Raw genomic sequence first — 23,501 nt, 5'->3', positions numbered from 1 at the left:
GGGCGTAGGGTAAAAGACGAACATATTTTTCAACAAATATCTGATAAACCTTGGTAATAATTGAGGCGTATAGATTACTGACTGCCACAAATTACCATATCAATTTTACAGGTTATGAGAAACTCCCATAGTAATTAGAAGGATGGCTATAATAAAATTATGGTACAATAGCATCTAATTATGATAATTCAATATGGCCACTATTTTTCTGAAATGGGCGTAGGGTAAAAGACGAACATATTTTTCAAAAAAAATGTCTGAGAAACCTTGGTAATAATTGAGGCGTCTAGGTTAATGACTGCCACAAATTACCATATCAATTCTACAGGCTATGAGAAACTCCCATAATAAATAGAAGGATGGCTATAATAAAATTATGGTAAAATAGCATCTAATTATGATAATTCAATATGGCCACTATTTTTCTGAAACGGGCGTAGGGTAAAAGACGAACATATTTTTCAAAAAATATCTGAGAAACCTTGGTGGTAATTGAGGCATCTAGGATAACGACTGCCACAAATTATCATATCTGTTTCTATAGGCTATGAGAAACTTTCATGGGAAATAGAGGGACAATGGAGCGTCAAAAGCTGGAGCAATTCAAAATTATACGTCGATTATCAAGGTAAACGTATTGAGCTAATTACATCTGGATCCATTGAACAGGGAGTTTTTGTTACCAAGGTTGAACTGAAGACTCCATTTATTGGTTTTGAAAGCATTGTGGCAGATATACAATTTGAAAGAACTGATAGAAAAACATTGAAGATTGAACTTGAACTTAAAGGTGAGGCAAGCTTCTGGGCTGCTGTAGTAATACACGTTTCTTTATTTTTTTGTTATTTTTTTTTTCGTTTCTTTACTTTTTCTGGGTTTTGATACTGCATCAGGCTGTTGAAAGCAAATGCTTGACGCAGAAGAATAAAGCTATTGAAGCATAAATTTCCATTTCCCCTAAATTCTTCTAAAAAAAATTGCATCTAATAGCTTTCTATGCCAATGAATAAGTTCATAGTTCTTATATTACTTACAAGAAATAAAATCCGGATTTAACCTTGTTTAGAGCATTGCTTTGCCTTGTATAACCTTGCTTTGAGCGTTCTGCCCCTACTTGTTATAAAATATACTAAAATGTTGAAACCATTGCTGTGGTTTCCCTAATGATGCTTGGCTATTTCAATTAGTTGCTTAAGGTTCTAAGTGTAAATTTAGGAGCTTCTCCTGCCAAGAATGTGAAATCACAGAGAAATAGAGAGTTTAATTGTAAAACATGTTTATGGTTATGGCAAGGATTGCTGTATATTGTTTACGGTGCAAGTACAAAAAAAAATTAAGAGTTTGTTGGTAAAAATTGTTGTGACTTGACTTTTTGTTCTTTTCACTGGTTTGGCATTTGACATGATACAACTTGTGAAAGGGGTGGGGGTATTAAGCTTTGCTTTCTGACATATAACTGAGGAGCAATATGATTGGCTTACAAAAATGTGTAAAAAAAAAGCCAGTGTGCTTAAGGCACACATTTAACCCAGAAATATAAGAAAGTAACCTCTCTATATCTTTTTTTCATCTGATTATATGGTTCTATATCTCTTTGGTAAATTTTAGTTGATCAGTTGCTGTCATAAGTTGGTCAATCATAAATAATAAAACTCAGTAATAAAATAGGCATAGTGTTATTTGTAATTTGGAACATAATTCCAAATTAAAAGGTGAGGAATATAGAAAAAGTCTCAGAAAGAGACTTTAATTCCGAAGTGTCTAAATCTCTTAAGGGGTTAAATTGAAGGAATTAATAAACCATGTGTTTGGGCATGCGCATTTGAAACCTTAAGAGTCAGTCGTATTTTTTTTTTCTTCGTGGGATCCATCGACACGTTTCCAGGGTTACACACCTAAATTTCTAAAATAAATTTCTCTAAGGATGGGCTCTTGGGGGAGAGATCGTCAGTAAACCTTTTCTTGCTACCTTGTCCTTCGCCAACTATATCACCAATGTTTTACGCATGAGATCATATTCACTTCCAATTCTGACATTAGACCCTTCTCCTTTTAACACACAAATTTAAAATATGCTAAAGCTATGAAAGAATAATAATGCTTCCAAAACTAATTGCTTAGTACCAATTTTATTAGTTTGATATTTTTTCTTAATTTTTCAGGACAACGAACCGGAATCACTTTTGACTATTTATACAGCTCCTTGTCAGATTTCCTTTTTAAGGCAACAGTGCACATTCCACTGAAATCTATTGGCACTCCAAAACTAATTTCTTAGTATCAATTTTATTAGTTTGCTATTTTTTCTTTATTTTTCAGGCAAACGGACCGGAATCACTTTTGACTATTTATACAGCTCCTTGTCAGATTTCCTTTTTAAAGCAACACTGAACATTCCACTGAAATCTGTTGGCACTACAAGTATTGAAATTTCAAATCGCCTCTCCAGCAACTCTTATTCAGGAACGATTGAAGGACAGTTTATTAATACTGGCTTTGGCGTCACTCTCGAAGGAGATTTGAGATCCGATTCAGTTGAAGGGAATTTTGAGGCTAGACTGAATGAACAAGTTATAACTATTCGAGGCAATAGTAAAATAAATGCGAAGAATTTTGATGCTGTCCTCATCGCTTCAACGACGTTTCAGTCTTTTCATAGTTTTGAGGCTAAAGCACATATTGAAAAGAATTTAAAAGCCTTGAATAATTTAATAGCTGCTAACCTCAACGGTGAAAGTTTATTTTCACTAAATATATCTGATAAAGATTCAGGAAAGTACATGGAATTTACTAACTCATTTTACCCTATAAGTCTCTTATATAGTTTGGAGAAAACTGCTGGAAATACAAGTCTGATTGCTGAAATTTGCTGGAATGCACATGACAGACCTGTGTCAACAATTAGTGTGAAGGCTGGATACAATTTTGATTCCAATAAAATGCTGAATCTAATTTACAAATTACCTTCTCGGGTTTTCTCACTGAATTTTAACTTTGACAATACTAGCAATAAACTCCTAAATGATTTTGTATTTTCATGGAATGAAGACTATTCTATTGGCTATCACATTCTTTCGAAGCAGGAAGGGACAAGAAGAAGCTCCCAAAGTGCTGCCAACTTGAGATTAGATCTACCAAAACGGTCATTTGGGGTGGAGCTTAAGTCAGCTGCTTCGAGAGGCGAGTCCTCACTAGATATTGACTTTTTGTGGAATGCCCTACGTGATCCACTCAGAAGAACAGGTTTTACTTTTGACTCGAAAGATAAAAGTAGTTGGGGGACAACAAGTAGAGCATACGTAGTTACATTACGTCATTTTAAGTTAAATCATGATATTATTGTGAAGGCTGATTACACATGGGCTTCCCCTGCAGATGTCATCATGATTGACACTTCACTACAATACAGCAACTTGGAAAATGAATTAATGCGTGCTAAATTAGCTTTCAGTAGTGAAGTGACTCACAAAGAAAAAATACATAAAGCTTTAGTGTTGCTCCAACATTTAGAGTCAGGTTTGAATTTTGAAGCAACGAGTGAAATGGAATCAGGAAATATGAAAGTGAGTGGTTTTATTACAGTTGACTATCTTAATAATAATAAAGAAATGCAGCGTTTCAATATTGCTCTTAATATAAACCAGAAGAAAAATAAATTATTGTTGGAAGCCTCCTCGAATGGCCACTCCGTTGAACTCATAGCTCTATTCAAAAAGGACAAATTTCATTACACAGGATTCGTCCAGACATCTATTAATAAGGAACTACCACTCAAAGTTGAGCTCAAAGTAGATTTGCAACGACCCGCCGTCAGGGTGCACACGCACTTAAAGGAAAAAACCATCCGACTTTATCTTGGTTTCCCAACAGATAAAGAGGTCCGTGGAAGACTATCGCATGACTTTATGGGGAAAACTGTTATTGATGGATCATTTAGTGTTCGCCTTCAAACTGCTAAGCTTTTAGCAAACAGAATAACATGGCGCAGTGAATCTTTTCAAGAATATAAGGATATTGTTTACTCTTATTCACATTATTTACGAGCAACTTCCAATAGTATTAGAGATAGGTTCAGCTCCTTTGTCCGTGAAGAAAAGATCAGTAAATTAATTGCAATTAAAAATACTCTTCTTGGGATATTCAATATTCTTGCCTCGTCGTATAAAGAAGAAATTATTTTAATCAGTGAAGATTTGAATGAATTAGTCAGTGTTGTTAATGATTTGTATAAGAACGATGCGTTTTTTATTAGATCCTTGTATCAAGTCATTTCAACCATTCAAACTAAATTTATCCAAGCATCTACTAAAACGGTATCTAACATATCCTGTGTATTCAGTGCTGCGAGGGATGGAATCTTAAAAGTTGGCTCTCTGATTATTTCCATGTCTCGGGATATCTACACTAACGCTTATACTGTCATTCCATATGATATTATCAGTTTGATCAGTTCAAAAACATCAAATTCAACTATTCAGTTATCAAAAAATATATACTCTTATGTGATAACTAAAAGAAATGAACTAAATCAGCTGATAACTTCCACGGCGGTATTCATTGATCAGAACTTTGGTCACTTTGAGGAGGCCTTGATGAATGAAATTGATGCGATCCAAACTCGATTTTCTTCTCTTTTGTGGAACTATTTAGATGCGGGTCAAGTGTACTTACTTCACATGAAATCTGTTTATGAATGGACGAAGGATAAAGTATTGACTGCTCTTCATTTTTATGAAGGTAAGTTATTTATGCTTTATTACAAGGTTTGCCTCGTCATCAATTTTGGTACTTGTTAATTAAAAGAAACACACTCGAGAATTACGCTTAACGCGAATCTCCCTGGTTGAAAGCGAACAAGAATACCCAAAATGTAAACGAGATTTCCTCCATTCTCATTGGCTTAATTGCTCCTTGAGGGGTGTGCCAGAATATCTAAAGACTGTTGACTTAAGCTAACTGGCCAACTTAAGCCAATGAGAAATATTAAAATCTTGGATATTAAAAATTATTGCTAAAAATCATATCTTATAACTACAAACTTAAGAATCTTTGGGATTATTTTTTTTTATAAGATTTACAAAATGACATTAAAATCAAAGCTGTATGATCAGTTCAGCCCTTATAAATAGTAAAGGAAGCGTATCTTAAATGGCCAGTTTTAAAGAAACTGATAAAAAAAAAAAAATGGCCAAAAAGTTTGGAATCTTGTGGCAAATCAAAAGGCTGCTTTACAATGCTCTACGTCTTGTAAAAATAGTTTTATTACTGCTTTTAAAAATTAGAGGTGTCTCCACTAATTGATTTTTATCAAACTCTAAAGAAAAACAATGCAACTTTGTCCGGCCTATTCATGTTAAAGCTTTCAATGAATCCACAGTAATTTTTTTCATCAAAGAATCTGCTCGTGTCTGTTGTTAATACGCATTTCACTGCTATAGAAAAATAGTATTGGCTTACAACCTGGGAGATCGACCTTGAGTTAGATCCCAGAAAACTGGTTTCATAGCCACAAAGACATGTGACGGGTGATACAATGCATTAGACTTTTATAGTTCGGGCTATATATTTGGACATTAAGGGGGGGGGTATTAGAGGTGCTGTTCCAATAATTTACCAATACCCACCTACCCCCCCTCCCCTCTAATGTCCAAATATAAAGCTCCAATTATATTATTATATAAACTAAAGGTTATATTTCAATAGGATTAACCTAACTCCACTGCTTGGGTGTGTTTTGTTTAATTGACAGGTTTAAATAACCTCAGTTTTTTTTTATGATGGCAGGCCAATGCGGTTACGAAAATCATTTTCTTTTACAACTGATGCACTGTTATTCTTGGTAGTGAATTAATTACTTAGGTACAGAGCCGCATCCTGGGGGGGGCCCAACTCGCGAAATTTTGCTCTAACTCGTAAAAAAGATCATATAAGAGCTTAAAAACTTGTATAAGAGCTTAAAAAGCTCATATAAAAGCCCAGAAAAGAACTGTACAAATAATGAGTTTCACATCGCTCCCCTGAAAGCTTTTATACGGCCTTGCAGCAAAGAGACCTAAAAATTTTAGACCCTTTAAAAGAGGAATTTGTAGATCTTTTTTGAAAAAGAAATAGATGGCGTCAAATATCTTAGATGTTTTAAGATACTGGAACACAATAAAAATTAACATTGTATAACCCTGTCATTTTAAATAAAAGCCAAAATGTAATGGAATATTACATAGATGGGTTGATGGGTTGAGCTGAAATCAATCCAGAAAGTTCATTTGACATAATTTGTAACATATTACAAAGAACGAATATTGCTATTATAATATTATCTGCAGATAATGGCTTAGGCGAGAATGTTACATTAGCCTGTTTTTTGGGTAGCTACCCCATTTAACGATAAAATCAGATTAAAATATAGATAATATAATTAATTTTAATTATTGCTGCAAAACTTATAGACTAATTTAATCTGAAATATTTTGGATTCATATTTGGAAGCCTTCACCAATAGAACAATTAAAAGAAAATGAAACTAAACATACAAGAAAATACCTCAAAAAGATAGAAGCGATAAAAACAAAAGATACACAGCTGTAGAACTGTAGTTGCTTTTTTAATAAATTTCTAAACAAAACCCAATATGGTGATAAAATCATCATAAGTCATAAAAAAGCGAATGAAACCCTTGTATTTTATTTAGTATATTGTTTTATATACTTTCATTTAATTTAATGTATGATATCTACTTTATTTAATGCCTAATATACTGCTTATGATAATTATTATAATCAGCAGAATATAGTTCTTCTGAGAAAGTATTACTTCGTAAGACAATTTTGAAAAGAAACATTTCTGAATGTTTCTATGTTTCTAATAAAGAGAGTAAAACTAAGAGAAGTTAAAAGCGAAATAAAGAGCATTCTCAAAATTAAGAGAGAAATAAAAAAAAATAAAGAGCAAAGCCAGATCAAAATAAAGAAATAAATAAAAAATTCTAATAAAGAGAGCAAAAACGAGTACAAACAGAATTTGACTTATTTTGAATTCACATCCGTAAAAATTTTGAACAAAAAAATGTAAAAAAAAAAGAATTTTTTTATTATATCTCGAAGTACTTATACAAGTGCTAAATGACGAATCTCTGCTTCTTGTCAATATATAACGATTAACGAATACAGTTAAAAATAGATTTTTAAACTAATAAAAACAAGTGTCATTGATAAAATGTAAATATTATAAATTGAAGATAAAAAAAAATCTGCATAATATATCAAGTCATCAAAAGAAAATTCTCTTGCTAAACAAGAAAAAGAATTTTAATTAAAAAAAAGTGGTAGGAAAAAACCAAAACAGTATATATAAACGAAAGATACCGAGTGAGAATGGTGTTAAAGCAAAATTGAAAAATAAAGAAACAAGATCATTAAAAAAAAGTAACGAAGAATCAATCTTTTTTTTTATGTTTTTTTCCATTGAAAAGGGCTGGATGTCCTTTAAAAAAAAAATTGAATCTTTTCTTTATTTTAATTCTTTTAAATAAAAAGAAATAATTTTCTAAGAAATTATTGGTTCACAAGGTCAGGAACAGTCAACAACGCTGTGCCTGTTTTCAGCTCAATAGATGGCAAGAATCATATGCTATAATAGTCCAACATTCACCGTCAGGTGAAAATATGTAGCGTAAGAATTTGTGGTCTTGATCGTGCATGACCGCCACCTTGACCACCTTGACTGTCAAGACAGTCAAAATTGACTGTCTTGACAATAAACAAGAAATTGCGCCTTGTAATAACGCAATTAAAGTCTGTAACAGATAAGAACAAACAAAACGGTATTTTTTTATCAAGTGTAGAAGAGAAAATGAGAAGTACTAAAATTAATTTACTGGTTGAATCAACTTCGAAATAACTGTCTTTTTTTGTTTTAATTCTTATGTCCTTTTATGATCTGCTATGTATTTTTATTCTGATTTTGCAGTTGCTTTGTGGTGCTTATGTTACTTTGGAGGTCTTTAAGTCGATTTATAAGCCGGTCTAAAATTGAGATTTGTGCCTGCCATGTCTTAATTAGGACCAAACAATGGAATCAATTAGGACCCCAAGTTCGCCAAATCAAAGAAGTAAAATTAGTACTGCAAACATTAACCTATTTCAATATTCTTGATAGCCTTCTGAAAGACAGTTAAAAAAAAAACATTTTTCTTAGATTCAAAATCAGAAGTGTTCCGGTGGTTGGTAAATTATCCATTAACGACAAGAATTCTGAAACTCTACAAGACCTACTATTCTTGGCTGGAAGAAATACATTTTGATGATTATGTCCAATTAGTAGTCAACGAATTTAGAGGGTTTGTATCTTCCATTTCTTGAACTAGAAAACTGCTTGCTCTCTCTCTCTCTCTTTCTCTCTCTCTCTCTCTCTCTCTCTCTCTCTCTCTCTCCTTCCTCTCTCTTTCTATATGAGATAACGGCTTTCATTTTTGGTTCATAATCACTGTTATCTATTATTACTATTGTGTTGCATTTATCAGTTTTGGTGATGATTAGGTCTTTATCTTGTTTTAAATGTGTAAGGGTTTTTATGTCATGTCTGGTGGTAGTATTTTCAAGTTTGTTCTAATCAGACTTGTTTAAATGTTTCACAATTTCGGCTCTATGTTCTTATGGTGCTTCAACTTCACCCATAGAGGACATAATACCAGCCTTCACCATAAAAATTATTTTAGAATAAGGATCCGATGACGGAAAGCAAAATTTCAGCCCTTTTGACAAAATTGCTTCTTGCTGAATAGTCGAAGATTTGGACGAAATGTTTGTGGTAACAGGACCTGGTCAAATTTGAGGACAGAAGATATCAGTATCTCGGAACTTCTCAAATAAAAGTCCATTTAATTTAATAGTCAAACGAACCTTTTAAAGGTGAAATTCATAACTAAATGACTTGATAGCTATATCCTTAATTTTCGCCTTGTTGTATACGGGCGAAAATTCATTTGATTTTTTATTCTCTTCGTTTTCCTTTACTGGTCGTAGACTCGTTTGTTATCGTTATATTCATTTCTTTGTTTTTACCGTAAAACGCCCTTAAGGTGCAGAGCTCTAATAATTTGAAACAGCCAAAATATTGGAAAGACCTTAAAACAGACATCGAGGTACAGAGCTCTCATGGTTTAAGACGGCTAAAATATTGGAAAGACGAAAAAACAGACCGTAAAGATCATAAAACAGACATCGAGGTGCAGAGCTCTCATGATTTAAAACAGTTAAAATATTGAAAAGACCATAAAACAGAACGTAAAGACCATAAAAAAGACATCGATGTTTAGAGCTCTCATGATTTAAAGCAGTTAAAATATCGTAAGACCATAAAATAGACTGTAAAGGCCATAAAACAGACATCGAGGTACAGAGCTCTCGTGGTTTAAAACGGTTATAGTATTGGAAAGACGAAAAAACAGACCGTAAAGATCATAAAACAGACATCGAGGTGCAGAGCTCTCATGATTTAAAACAGTTAAAATATTGAAAAGACCATAAAATAGAACGTAAAGACCATAAAAAAGACATCGATGTTTAGAGCTCTCATGATTTAAAGCAGTTAAAATATCGTAAGACCATAAAATAGACTGTAAAGGCCATAAAACAGACATCGAGGTACAGAGCTCTCGTGGTTTAAAACGGTTATAGTATTGGAAAGACGAAAAAACAGACCGTAAAGATCATGAAATAGACATGGAGGCGCAGTGCTCTCATGATTTAAAACGATTTAAAATATTGAAAAGACCATAAAACAGAAAGTAAAGACCATAAAAGAGACATCGATGTTTAGAGCTCTCATGATTTAAAGCAGTTAAAAAATCGTGAAGACTGTAAAACAGCCCGTAAAAACCATAAAACAGACATCGAGGTACAGAGCTCTCATGGTTTAAAACGGTTAATATATTGGAAAGACGATAAAAACAGACCGTAAAGATCATAAAACAGACATCAAAGTGCAGAGCTCTCATGATCTAATACAGTTAAAATATTGAAAAGGCCATAAAACAGAACGTAAAGATCATAAAAGAGGCATCCATGTTTAGAGCTCTCATGTTTTAAAGCAGTTAAAGTATCGTGAAAATCATAACCGTAAATACCGTAAAACAGAGCTCTTATAAAAGAGGTCGTGAGAGGTGTAGAGCTCCCATGATTTAAAACAGTCAAAATATCGAGAATTGCTGTTTTTGTGAAACACTTAAAAATTTAAATATGGAAAGTCATCCTAAGTAAATTTCAGAACGGACATATGCCAATTGACTCCAAAAAAAAAAAAAAAAAATGTTTGCGATTGTGTTTTTTTTTTCCTGTATTAATCTCATCTTTAGGGAAATAAAAAAATCACTTCACTTTATAAGCGTCACTTATTACTTCATTGGTTTTACGTCACAGTGAAAAGTCATTTTATAACTATACGTCAACCATGTGCTTTGACGTACAAAATAAACAAAATCCAAAATATGATGTAAAAAATTAGGCTTCGGCCAGATTAAATCCTCAATGGCTCATTTAAATACTGGAAGTAACTACCGTTCTTCAACTGTGATCATTTTTTGTCATATTTATGATATACTTGTCTACATTATGTATCTAAATATTTTAAATTGGTAGTTATAAATATAGCTATTGATATATCACTATATGAATATAGTTAAGTTATATTTTTAGTTTGTCCAATACGGAATCTGAAAGATTTAAAGAGTTGACTGGAAAATATCAACCATATGTAAGAGCTGCTGTCCAGTTGATCAAAGGTCAGTATGACCTAGTCAAGCAAGTGCCACCTGTGGCTTATTTCTCAACTTTAATTGATCGTCTTTTCATTGAGGTAAGCTATTCATATTTTTATGTATGTATTTATCGTTCTTAGGGCCGATAAATTTCTTAGGGTGGCAAGTGCCACCTGTGGCTTTTTTCTCCCATTTAATTGATCGTATTTTCATTGAGGTAAGCTATTTAAATTTTTGTGTGTGTATTTATCGTTCTTAGGGCCATCCGTAACTTGGTTAAAAATTCGAAGAACGTATTTTTTTTTTGCATTAAATAAATCGTAGTATGGTACCATTTGTTGTTCAAAACCCATTTATATTTTCTGCCATAAGGGGGAGGGGTGATGGTTGACAAAATAGTAAGTTTGCCCTGTTAACTGTAAATCTTAAAAATAAGCGATTCAAAGGATGGATGAAAACAAATGATAAATACGATGGCAATTTCTGACGATGGTAAAGTGGAGAGTTTTTTAGGTACATATGAAGCTGAAGTTAAAGTTGATTGACTCCCATTTGAGTGCCATGAGTTGAGTTTCAAAGAGCGAAAGAATAAATGCAGGGTTATCACTTTATTTACGTTTACTCTTGAATCCATCTCAGCTTACAAAAGCAGCGAAGCAACATCACAAAATATATATTTTTTAAAATAGAGTGCCCGAAAAAAAGGGGGAAGGGTGAAAATATAATTTTTAGTCTCTAAGTGAAATCCAAATTTGAATAAAATAAGCTCAAAGTAACTAAAATAAGGGTAACTCAAAGTAGGTCGACGCATTTACATGGATAGCTGAACTTTTTGGAAATAATTGTGTATCTGTATCTAGTGCTCTCTTATTTTTATCTTCAATTTTAAGTTCCTTCTTTTAAATTCAAATTTTTCACTATTTAAAGATGATTAATCGGCGTCAAAGAGACACAACTTTACTTTAAAAGCTGTTTAATTTGCTAGCTTTTTACTTTAAAGAGTTTTTTTTATAACCCCCTTCTCCAAACATCTTCCAGTGAACCCTCTCCTACAGACACCAGCTGTACAAGGAAAAATTACTAAATTGCTCTTTTGATAATTTTGATATTCTCCTTCGATTCTTAGTATAGAGATATAGAGATAAAAACGGCTTTGATAGCACTGATTAATTTATTAACCTCAATTTCTGTGTCTGAGCAAAAAGATCAGTTTTTCCTGTTTTTTGTTTAATCACGGCATTACAGTACCTAATAATAATAATAATGATTTTATTAATATTAACCAACAAATGACAATTCTTTATATATAACACAAAAAAAGCAATAAATAAATGCAATGCAACATAAATCTCCTCGTCAGTTTGGGTACCAGGTATCTTAGATAGAAAGCATGCTCTCTTTCTGCTTATAAATGTGGTGAAGGATTTTGGAGAAAAAGCTGATTTCTTGGTCTTGTGGGCACTTGATGTTCCAAGAGCTTTTGACTTGTGTTTGTTTGAGGCCCTTTTGAAATGTAGCGATGCTGTGGTAATTACTTGTTTAAGATACATGTATAGAAATCTGAAGGCTGGAATTAAAGATGGTAGTCAACTATTTCTGATTCTAAAAGGTGTACGCCAAGGAGTTCTCCAGTTTTGTTTAGTAATTGTGTTACCGGTGCTCAGGATAAGTTGAACTGTACATTTATCTTCAAAGGAGGTGGTTACGTTTCGTTATCTTTCGTTAGTTACGTTTGCGGATGACCTACTAAACTTAGATAACTTCGAAGACCACACTGCCTTTCCATGACGAAAGTAAAACAGTTCAAAATAGGGATGATACCTTTTTATTGACAGTGAAATATAAAATTATTTAACTGGATATTTCGAACACATATACAGTGTTCATCATCAGCAGTAAAACTCTGCTGAATGATCTCATCAGATCATTCAGAGTTTTATCATCAGAGTTTTATCATGCTGAATGATAAAACTCTGCTGAATGTAAAACTCATCAGAGTTTTACTGCTGATGATGAACACTGTATATGTGTTCGAAATATCCAGTTAAATAATTTTATATTTCACTGTCAATAAAAAGGTATCATCCCTATTTTGAACTGTTTTACTTTCCTACTAAACTTTTCCTGCACTTTTCAAGGATGCTCTTCAACCTTTGAGTTTCTCCAAGAAGAGTACGAGCACATTGGATTGAGCTTTAATACTGATCAAACAGTTGTTCTACCATTCAACTATAAAGGGAATAGAAACTCAACAAGTCTATCCGGCTCTGAGGCTCCTTTTGTTAGCAGCCTTACTTACCTGGACATGCCTATAGGAGCAAATCTGAAGGAAACTGTAAACCTGGCAATTAAAAATTATGCCAGTAAGATACGGGCTGCGTATGCCTCCCTGGCTTCAAACGTTTCGTATCTAAGTAGAATTCGCCATTCTCAGTTATATAATAGCCTAACAGTTCCTCACTTACTTGCCCTTGGTCCTATTTGTTCTTCCTTAATTGAGGCAAGAGAAAGCAAGTTCATCTCCTTTACTTTAAATTTGTAAAGTATTTACTTAAAATTCCAACTTGGACAAGTAACTCTTTTCTGCAAAGAAAGTATCAATTAGTAAACCCAGCTGGGATTATTGAGAAGCCTATTTGTGATTTCTTTACCGAATGCCAGAAGTCTTCCCATCTTTGGTCATTTCTGTTTGTCCCTTGTTTGTAGTTATCTAATGGGTTTTATTTATATTTTCTCTTTTTCTGCCCAGTTTTTTGTGATGGGTTCAGCCCTAGTATAAAGAATTTCTTCAACTTTCGAATTTCCCCAAGTTAATTTTTTCTCATTATTCTTATCCAATTATTGTTTTCAATAAATCAATTCCTAAAAAATTCTTACCAGTTTTTGGCCCTCCCCTACAAAGAGTAAAAGATTTCCCCCGGTACTCCCACACATTGGGTAAAAGTAAGAGCCGTTTTTCTGCGTCAACGGACCCATATACTTTCTTTTTTCCCTAAGTGGTAACCCAGTCGCTCTCATACTAAAAAAAATCAACTCATTCCTCTACACTCCTACCCTAAAATAAATCTCCCCCCCCACGCCTGTCTGACCTGTATATACGTATCTAGTGACCGGGTTTTACATTTAAATCTCCTGGTCCCGTGGCATTCCATCATCCTTACCGCTACCACATTGATATCCATGCCTCTAAACTCGCACTTTCATTCCATAGCCCGCTCAGACCACAATCATCCAGCATTATGACTGAGTCACCCACCATCCTTATTCTCACAGGACCTTTTTCTAAAACCTAATCATGGTTACCAGTCTTCTACTTCTCAATGATGTCAAATCTGTGAATTACCAAATTATTAGCAAATCTATTTACCCCAGGAATTTTTTTTTATGCTGTACCCGAATACTTTTCAACTTAGTAGCAATTTCATGCCTAGCCTGAACTATTTTAATAAGAAACTTTCGTTTATGAATCTTTATATCACTAATATTAGCTACCTGGCTCACAGTCATGACATAAGATGCTCGCTTTCCTTTTGCAAAACTTATCTTTATATTTTTACCAAACCTACCTTTTGTTGTCAAACTACAACCAAATATGTAAACTCTTCTTTCACTTCCAGACTGTTGCCCTGTTTATTGAAGAGCACGTATAGTAATGGAGTTCGAATTAAGTAAATATGAAATAAATGTGCCGTTTCTTTTATCACTGATAATCTATATATATAAAAATAAGTTGTCTGTGTGTGTGTGTCGAGTGACGTCATGTTTGTCGACTGACGTCTTTATAAGGATTGAGCTGTATGCTCAATTGAGTTCGAATTAAGTAAATCTATATATATGAAAATAAGTTGTCTGTGGATCTGTGTGTGGATCAGGTGACGTCACCTGAAAAAACTGGATCAGGTGACGTCAAAACTGAAAAAACTAAAAAAAGGCAAAAACTACAAAAAAAACTAAAAACTAATAAAAAAAATAAAAAAGCTAAAAAACTAAAAAAAGGCAAAAACTACAAAAAAAAACTAAAAACTAATAAAAAAGCTAAAAAACTAAAAAAACTAAAAAAAGGCAAAAACTACAAAAAAAACTAAAAACTAATAAAAAAAATAAAAAAGCTAAAAAACTAAAAAAAACTAAAAAAACTAAAAAAAGGTAAAAAACTAAAAAAACTAACTACAAAAAAAACTAAAAACTAATAAAAAAAATAAAAAAGCTAAAAAACTAAAAAAACTAAAAAAAAGGCAAAAACTACAGAAAAAACTAAAAACTAATAAAAAAGCTAAAAAACTAAAAAAACTAAAAAAAAGGCAAAAACTACAAAAAAAACTAAAAACTAATAAAAAAAAATAAAAAAGCTAAAAAACTAAAAAAACTAAAAAAAGGTAAAAAACTAAAAAAACTAAAAACTAAAAAAAATTAAAAAAAAGGAAAAAACTGAAAAATAAGCTAAAATAAAGGTAAAAACCAATAAAAAACTAAAAAAAAACTGAAAAAACTAAAAAAAGGCAAAAACTACAAAAAAAACTAAAAACTAATAAAAAAAGTAAAAAAGCTAAAAAACTAAAAAAACTAAAAAAACTAAAACTAAAAAAAGGTAAAAAACTAAAAAAAAAAAAAATAAAAAAAAACTAAAAAAAAGGAAAAAACTGAAAAATAAGCTAAAATAAAGGTAAAAACCAATAAAAAACTAAAAAAAAACTGAAAAAACTAAAAAAAGGCAAAAACTACAAAAAAAACTAAAAACTAATAAAAAAAGTAAAAAAGCTAAAAAACTAAAAAAAATAAAAAATAAAAAAAAACTAAAAAAAAGGAAAAAACTGAAAAATAAGCTAAAATAAAGGTAAAAACCAATAAAAAACTAAAAAGAAAAAAAGGAAATAACTAAAAAAAAATTTCATCTAAAAAACTAAAAAAAAATAAAAAAGGTAAAAACTAAAAGAACTAAAAAAGAAAAAAAATAAATGATGACACTCAAAGAGAAAGTGACCAGGACAAAAGGAATGTTCGATTAGCAATCAACAAAGCACCGGGACACAGGGAGTATAAATGACGACCAGGACATAAGTAAAAAAAAAACTAACAAAACTAAAAAGACGGTAAAAACTACAAAAAAACTAAAAAGAAAAAAAAACTAAAAACTAATAAAAAAAACTAAAAAATCTAAAAATCTAAATAAACTAAAAAAGAAAAAAAAGGAAAAAAATAAAGGAGAAAAACAAAACTAAAAAACGAATGTATATACAGACCGGGACACCGGGATACAAATGACGACCGGGACACAGGGAATATAAATGACGACCGGGACACAGGGACACAACTACAACGGGGACACCGGGGGAAACAGGGGGATATAAATGACGACCGGGACACCGGGACAGGGAATGGTCGATTAGCAATCACCATCAACAAAGCTCAAGGGCAATCATTAGAATCATGAGGTATAGATCTGAATACAGATTGTTTTCCCATGGACCATTATATGTTGCATGTTCAAGAGTCGGTAAACCTGACAATCTATTTATATGCAAAGACAATGGGACAGCAAAGAATGTTGTATATTCGCAAGTTTTACGTAGTTAAAACCATATATATATATATATATATATATCTATATCTATCTATATATATAAAAATAAGTTGTCTGTCTGTGGATGTGTGGATGGATGTGTCAGGTGACGTCACCTGAAAAAACTGGATCAGGTGACGTCAAAACTGAAAAAACTAAAAAAAGGCAAAAACTACAAAAAAAAACTAAAAACTAATAAAAAAAATAAAAAAGCTAAAAAACTAAAAAAACTATAAAGGTAAAAACCAATAAAAAACTAAAAAAAAAACTGAAAAAACTAAAAAAAGGCAAAAACTACAAAAAAAAACTAAAAACTAATAAAAAAAGTAAAAAAGCTAAAAAACTAAAAAAACTAAAAAAACTAAAAAAAGGTAAAAAACTAAAAAAAATAAAAAATAAAAAAAAACTAAAAAAAAGGAAAAAACTGAAAAATAAGCTAAAATAAAGGTAAAAACCAATAAAAAACTAAAAAGAAAAAAAGGAAAAAACTAATAAATGACGACACTCAAAGAGAAAGCGACCAGGACAAAAGGAATGTTCGATTAGCAATCAACAAAGCAACGGGACACAGGGAGTATAAATGACGACCAGGACATAAGTAAAAAAAAAAAAACTATCTATATATATAAAAATAAGTTGTCAAACTAAAAAAAGGCAAAAACTACAAAAAAAACTAAAAACTAATAAAAAAGCTAAAAAACTAAAAAAACTAAAAAAAAGGCAAAAACTACAAAAAAAACTAAAAACTAATAAAAAAAATAAAAAAGCTAAAAAACTAAAAAAACTAAAAAAAGGTAAAAAACTAAAAAAACTAAAAACTAAAAAAAAACTAAAAAAAAGGAAAAAACTGAAAAATAAGCTAAAATAAAGGTAAAAACCAATAAAAAACTAAAAAAAAAACTGAAAAAACTAAAAAAAGGCAAAAACTACAAAAAACTAAAAACTAATAAAAAAAGTAAAAAAGCTAAAAAACTAAAAAAACTAAAAAAACTAAAAAAACTAAAAAAAGGTAAAAAACTAAAAAAAATAAAAAATAAAAAAAAAACTAAAAAAAAAAGGAAAAAACTGAAAAATAACCTAACATAAAGGTAAAAACCAATAAAAACTAAAAAGAAAAAAAGGAAAAAACTAAAAAAAATTTTCATCTAAAAAACTAAAAAAAACTAAAAAAGGTAAAAACTAAAAGAACTAAAAAAGAAAAAAATAAATGACGACACTCAAAGAGAAAGCGACCAGGACAAAAGGAATGTTCGATTAGCAATCAACAAAGCACCGGGACATAGGGAGTATAAATGACGACCAGGACATAAGTAAAAAAAAAATTAACAAAACTAAAAAGAAGGTAAAAACTACAAAAAAACTAAAAAGAAAAAAAAACTAAAAACTAATAAAAAAACTAAAAAATCTAAAAATCTAAATAAACTAAAAAAGAAAAAAAAAGGAAAAAAATAAAGGAGAAAAACAAAACTAAAAAACGAATGTATATACAGACCGGTACACCGGGATACAAATGACGACCGGGACACAGGGAATATAAATGACGACCGGGACACAGGGACACAACTACAACGGGGACACCGGAGGAAACAGGGGGATGTAAATGACGACCGGGACACCGGGACAGGGAATGGTCGATTAGCAATCACCATCAACAAAGCTCAAGGGCAATCATTAGAATCATGAGGTATAGATCTGAATACAGATTGTTTTCCCATGGACCATTATATGTTGCATGTTCAAGAGTCGGTAAACCTGACAATCTATTTATATGCAAAGACAATGGGACAGCAAAGAATGTTGTATATTCGCAAGTTTTACGTAGTTAAAACCATATATATATATATCTATCTATATTCACAGGTGGGACATAGGGACACAACTACAATGGCGCGTAACTATTATGGCGCGTAACGACTTACGCGCGCGGGGGGGCTTGGGGGGGGGGGCGCGAAGCGCCCCCACCAACTAGGTGTTGGGGTGGCGCGAAGCGCCACCCCAACAGCTAGTATATAAAAATAAGTTGTCTGTCTGTCTGTGGATGGATCAGGTGACGTCACCTGAAAAAACTGGATCAGGTGACGTCAAAACTGAAAAAACTAAAAAAAGGCAAAAACTACAAAAAAAACTAAAAACTAATAAAAAAAATAAAAAAGCTAAAAAACTAAAAAAACTAAAAAAAGGCAAAAACTGCAAAAAAAACTAAAAACTAATAAAAAAGCTAAAAAACTAAAAAAACTAAAAAAAGGCAAAAACTACAAAAAAAACTAAAAACTAATAAAAAAAATAAAAAAGCTAAAAAACTAAAAAAACTAAAAAAAGGTAAAAAACTAAAAAACTAAAAACTAAAAAAAAAACTAAAAAAAAAGGAAAAAACTGAAAAATAAGCTAAAATAAAGGTAAAAACCAATACTAAAAAAACTAAAAAAACTAAAAAAAGGTAAAAAACTAAAAAAAATAAAAAATAAAAAAAAAATAAAAAAAGGAAAAAACTGAAAAATAAGCTAAAATAAAGGTAAAAACCAATAAAAACTAAAAAGAAAAAACTAAAAAAAATTTTCATCTAAAAAACTAAAAAAAACTAATAAAGGTAAAAACTAAAAGAACTAAAAAAGAAAAAAATAAATGACGACACTCAAAGAGAAAGCGACCAGGACAAAAGGAATGTTCGATTAGCAATCAACAAAGCACCGGGACACAGGGAGTATAAATGACGACCAGGACATAAGTAAAAAAAAAAAACTATCTATATATATAAAAATAAGTTGTCTGTGGATCTGTGGATCGTGGATCAGGTGACGTCACCTGAAAAAACTGGATCAGGTGACGTCAAAACTGAAAAAACTAAAAAAAGGCAAAAACTACAAAAAGAACTAAAAACTAATAAAAAAAATAAAAAAACTAAAAAAACTAAAAAAAGGCAAAAACTACAAAAAAAAACTAAAAACTAATAAAAAAGCTAAAAAACTAAAAAAACTAAAAAAAAAGGCAAAAACTACAAAAAAAACTAAAAACTAATAAAAAAAAATAAAAAAGCTAAAAAACTAAAAAAACTAAAAAAACTAAAAAAAGGTAAAAAACTAAAAAAAACTAAAAACTAAAAAAAACTAAAAAAAAGGAAAAAACTGAAAAATAAGCTAAAATAAAGGTAAAAACCAATAAAAAACTAAAAAAAAAACTGAAAAAACTAAAAAAAGGCAAAAACTACAAAAAAACTAAAAACTAATAAAAAAAGTAAAAAAGCTAAAAAACTAAAAAAACTAAAAAAACTAAAAAAAGATAAAAAACTAAAAAAAATAAAAAATAAAAAAAAAATAAAAAAAAGGAAAAAACTGAAAAATAAGCTAACATAAAGGTAAAAACCAATAAAAAACTAAAAAGAAAAAAAGGAAAAAACTAAAAAAATTTCATCTAAAAAACTATAAAAAACTTAAAAAGGTAAAAACTAAAAGAACTAAAAAAGAAAAAAATAAATGACGACACTCAAAGAGAAAGCGACCAGGACAAAAGGAATGTTCGATTAGCAATCAACAAAGCACCGGGACACAGGGAGTATAAATGACGACCAGGACATAAGTAAAAAAAAAAATTAACAAAACTAAAAAGAAGGTAAAAACTACAAAAAAACTAAAAAGAAAAAAAACTAAAAACTAATAAAAAAACTAAAAAATCTAAAAATCTAAATAAACTAAAAAAGAAAAAAAAAGGAAAAAAATAAAGGAGAAAAACAAAACTAAAAAACGAATGTATATACAGACCGGTACACCGGGATACAAATGACGACCGGGACACAGGGAATATAAATGACGACCGGGACACAGGGACACAACTACAACGGGGACACCGGGGGAAACAGGGGGATATAAATGACGACTGGGACAAAAAAACTAAAAAGAAAAAAAACTAAAAACTAATAAAAAAACTAAAAAATCTAAAAATCTAAATAAGCTAAAAAAGAAAAAAAAGGAAAAAAATAAAGGAGAAAAACAAAACTAAAAAACGAATGTATATACAGACCGGGACACCGGGATACAAATGACGACCGGGACACAGGGAATATAAATGACGACCGGGACACAGGGACACAACTACAACGGGGACACCGGGGGAAACAGGGGGATGTAAATGACGACCGGGACAGGGAATGGTCGATTAGCAATCACCATCAACAAAGCTCAAGGGCAATCATTAGAATCATGAGGTATAGATCTGAATACAGATTGTTTTCCCATGGACCATTATATGTTGCATGTTCAAGAGTCGGTAAACCTGACAATCTATTTATATGCAAAGACAATGGGACAGCAAAGAATGTTGTATATTCGCAAGTTTTACGTAGTTAAAACCATATATATATATATATATATATATATATATATATATATATATATATATATATATATATATATATATATATATATATATATATATATCTATATTCACAGGTGGGACATAGGGACACAACTACAATGGCGCGTAACTATTATGGCGCGTAACTATATACCCCAACAGCTAGTATATATATATATATATATATATATATATATATATATATATATATATATATATATATATATATATATATATATATATATATATATCTATATTCACAGGTGGGACAAAGGGACACAACTACAATGGCGCGTAACTATTATGGCGCGTAACGACTTACGCGCGCGGGGGGGCTTGGGGGGGCGCGAAGCGCCCCCACCAACTAGGTGTTGGGGTGGCGCGAAGCGCCACCCCAACAGCTAGTATGAAATAAATGTGCCGTTTCCTTTATCACTGATAATTAGAAATAATAGAGTTCCACTATTGTAAACAGATTTTTATCCCGCACGAAGAGACTTGACTTTTAGTTAGTGTGTTTGTTTTGTTTTCAATAGTGTGTATTCTTTTTTTTTTTTCGTAGCGTACACGTGTTTTCTTTTTTTCTGTGAAAACCTGTTTTTGGTTTAATCACGAAATAAAGTATCTATCTATCTATCTATCATTCTTCCTCCTCTCCTTAATATCACCAACAGCCAGTTCTTCACAACCTCAGTTAAGTGCTTCTTCTCTAAATACACGCGTGTCCTATCTTTCAGGTTCTGCAGTTTATCCTGTGATTCTGTCACTAAAGCTATATACAAACATTAACCCACACAATTTGCACAGGTCAATTATCAGTAGGCCTATAGGTACCATTTGCATATAAAAGGCTGGCAAGCTATTCAAAAAAATTGAAATTAAGTGCGGAAAGAGAGGACATCCTGTTTCACCCATACGACAAAATCATCTCAGGGAACTTTTCTACTATTTTTATCACAAACTTTTTTATGTTATACGCTCTAATCAATAGCCTAGTAAACTGATACAGTAAAATAATCGTGGTTGGCTGTGGCTGCAACCTATTAAAGGACGGACCTCGGTTCATAGTAACCAAAAATTAAAAGATCCGTTGTAAAAAAAACTGGCAAGTTAGAAAAAAATATAATTTCTAGCTGATTCAGGAATGGTATTTATTATCTAAATTTAGTCTTAATAGTTAAATGCTATTTTGAAATCAAATTAATGTGATTTCTGAAAAACAGCCCGAAATCTCTAGAAAATGGCATCGGATTGAAACAAAAAGTAAGCCATTGGAATTTCCATGGCCAAAAACCCTATACAGGAAACTTACGGTCTTGTGGCTTGAATGAAAAAGAAAATCAGTTTTTTGCATGACTAGGAGTAATCTGTCCTCTTTTTTCTCTTTTTTTTTCCGCTGCTAGTGGGGCGCTCATAGAGTGGGGCGCTCATAGAGGAGTGGGGCGCTCATAGAGTGGAGTGGGGCGCTCATAGAGAGGAATGGGGTGCTCATAAATTGGAGTGGGGCGCTCATAGAGAGGAGTGGGGCGCTCATACAGTGGGGCGCTCATAGAGTGGAGTGGGACGCTCATAGAGAGGAGTGGGGCGCTCATAGAGTGGGGCGGTCTAGTGGGGCGCTCATAGAGGAGTATCATAGAGAAACTCTAAAAATATATCATTCATAGATTCCTTCTTGCATTTGTGAATACCCCCTTCAAATCTAAAAAGGCCACATATAGACTATCACCCTGCTTACCTAACGTAACAATTTACCACTTTGTTTATTACCACTTTTTTTAGGTTGACAACGTATACTCCGTTTTTGAGTTAAAAGAAGAACTTAAAGAAAGTCTTCGGAATTTTCTTCGAAATGTGGACAACTTTATGTTAGCACTATCAGATGAAATGAAGGGTGCAGCGGGCAATATCAGCTTGAACAACATGATGGTGTCTGCTTTGCATAAAGGAAAGTTTGAAGCATCCCTCCGTCTACCCATGGAATGGAAAACATTGAAGGTATAAAAGACCGCTCAATTTGGGTAGAAACATATGCAAGCTTTTTCCTGTGGGTAGGGGGATTTGTAAAAAAAAAAAAAAAAAAAAAAAAAAAAAAAAAAAAAAAAAAAAAAAAAAAAAAAAAAAAAAACATAAAAAGCTATATGAAATTTATCAACATGATGCATCTGGGAAGTGTGAATTATCCCTCCTTCTTTCAAAATATGCCTAATGTTGAAGCCTCTATAGGAAGCTTATTTTATGGTTTAGTCAGTAATATCAGCCTGCCCCTCCTCGCAATTATTATCAGGCAATTAGTTTTTTTTTTGGATACGCAAGTTTTAGGAAGTTGTGAAAAAGAAACATGGAATTATAATTCTGAGAGAGAAAGAATTTTGAAGACTATGAATAAAAATTATGAAAGAGAATGCGGAAGGGGGACGGTACTAGGAAGTATTTTAAAGCTTATTCCTGTTATGGTATCTTTTCTTGTTAGATAGGTATATTATTTGTATTTTTTTTTCATTAGCTTTTTCATGATATTTCCTTTTTTCCTTATTTTGTGCTTAATCTCTTCTGTTTTTCTCTCAGTGAATTTCCTTGCACCTTTTCTCGATTAGTTGTTATGTTCAAGTAAAACGAGTTGTGGGTAGTTATAGTTATGCTTATTTAGCACGTATGGCTTTATCTATTATTTTCAGGTTCTTACTCTCCATTTATTTGATGGCAGTTTTTATTCACACATAAAAAGTGATTGCCCCCATTCCCCCCCCCCAAAAAAAAAACAATATAAATCTTAAATTATTTTCTTTCGGTGGTCCTATTAAGGAAGAGCTAAGAAGACCAGAACAAATATAGCCTTTTGAG

At 31.6% G+C, this 23,501-nt stretch overlaps 1 protein-coding gene across 3 annotated transcripts in view; it reads left to right on the top strand.

Moving 5' to 3' along the window:
* LOC136033229 (uncharacterized) overlaps positions 1-23,501 on the top strand; it is a 197,456-nt gene that overhangs the window by 133,765 nt on the left and 40,190 nt on the right. For all 3 annotated transcript variants that reach the window (XM_065713941.1, XM_065713942.1, XM_065713943.1), the window contains 5 exons: positions 545-790; positions 2,320-4,737; positions 8,194-8,335; positions 10,692-10,851; positions 22,440-22,655. In XM_065713941.1, coding sequence (XP_065570013.1) covers positions 545-790; positions 2,320-4,737; positions 8,194-8,335; positions 10,692-10,851; positions 22,440-22,655 — 3,182 coding nt within the window. The remainder of the gene's footprint in view (positions 1-544; positions 791-2,319; positions 4,738-8,193; positions 8,336-10,691; positions 10,852-22,439; positions 22,656-23,501) is intronic.

The sequence above is a fragment of the Artemia franciscana genome, chromosome 11, assembly GCF_032884065.1.
Source record: "Artemia franciscana chromosome 11, ASM3288406v1, whole genome shotgun sequence".
In the NCBI taxonomy this organism is placed as follows: Eukaryota; Metazoa; Arthropoda; class Branchiopoda; order Anostraca; family Artemiidae; genus Artemia; species Artemia franciscana.
The sequence above is the reverse complement of the archived record's forward strand: the minus strand, read 5'-3'. Positions and strand labels throughout refer to the sequence as shown.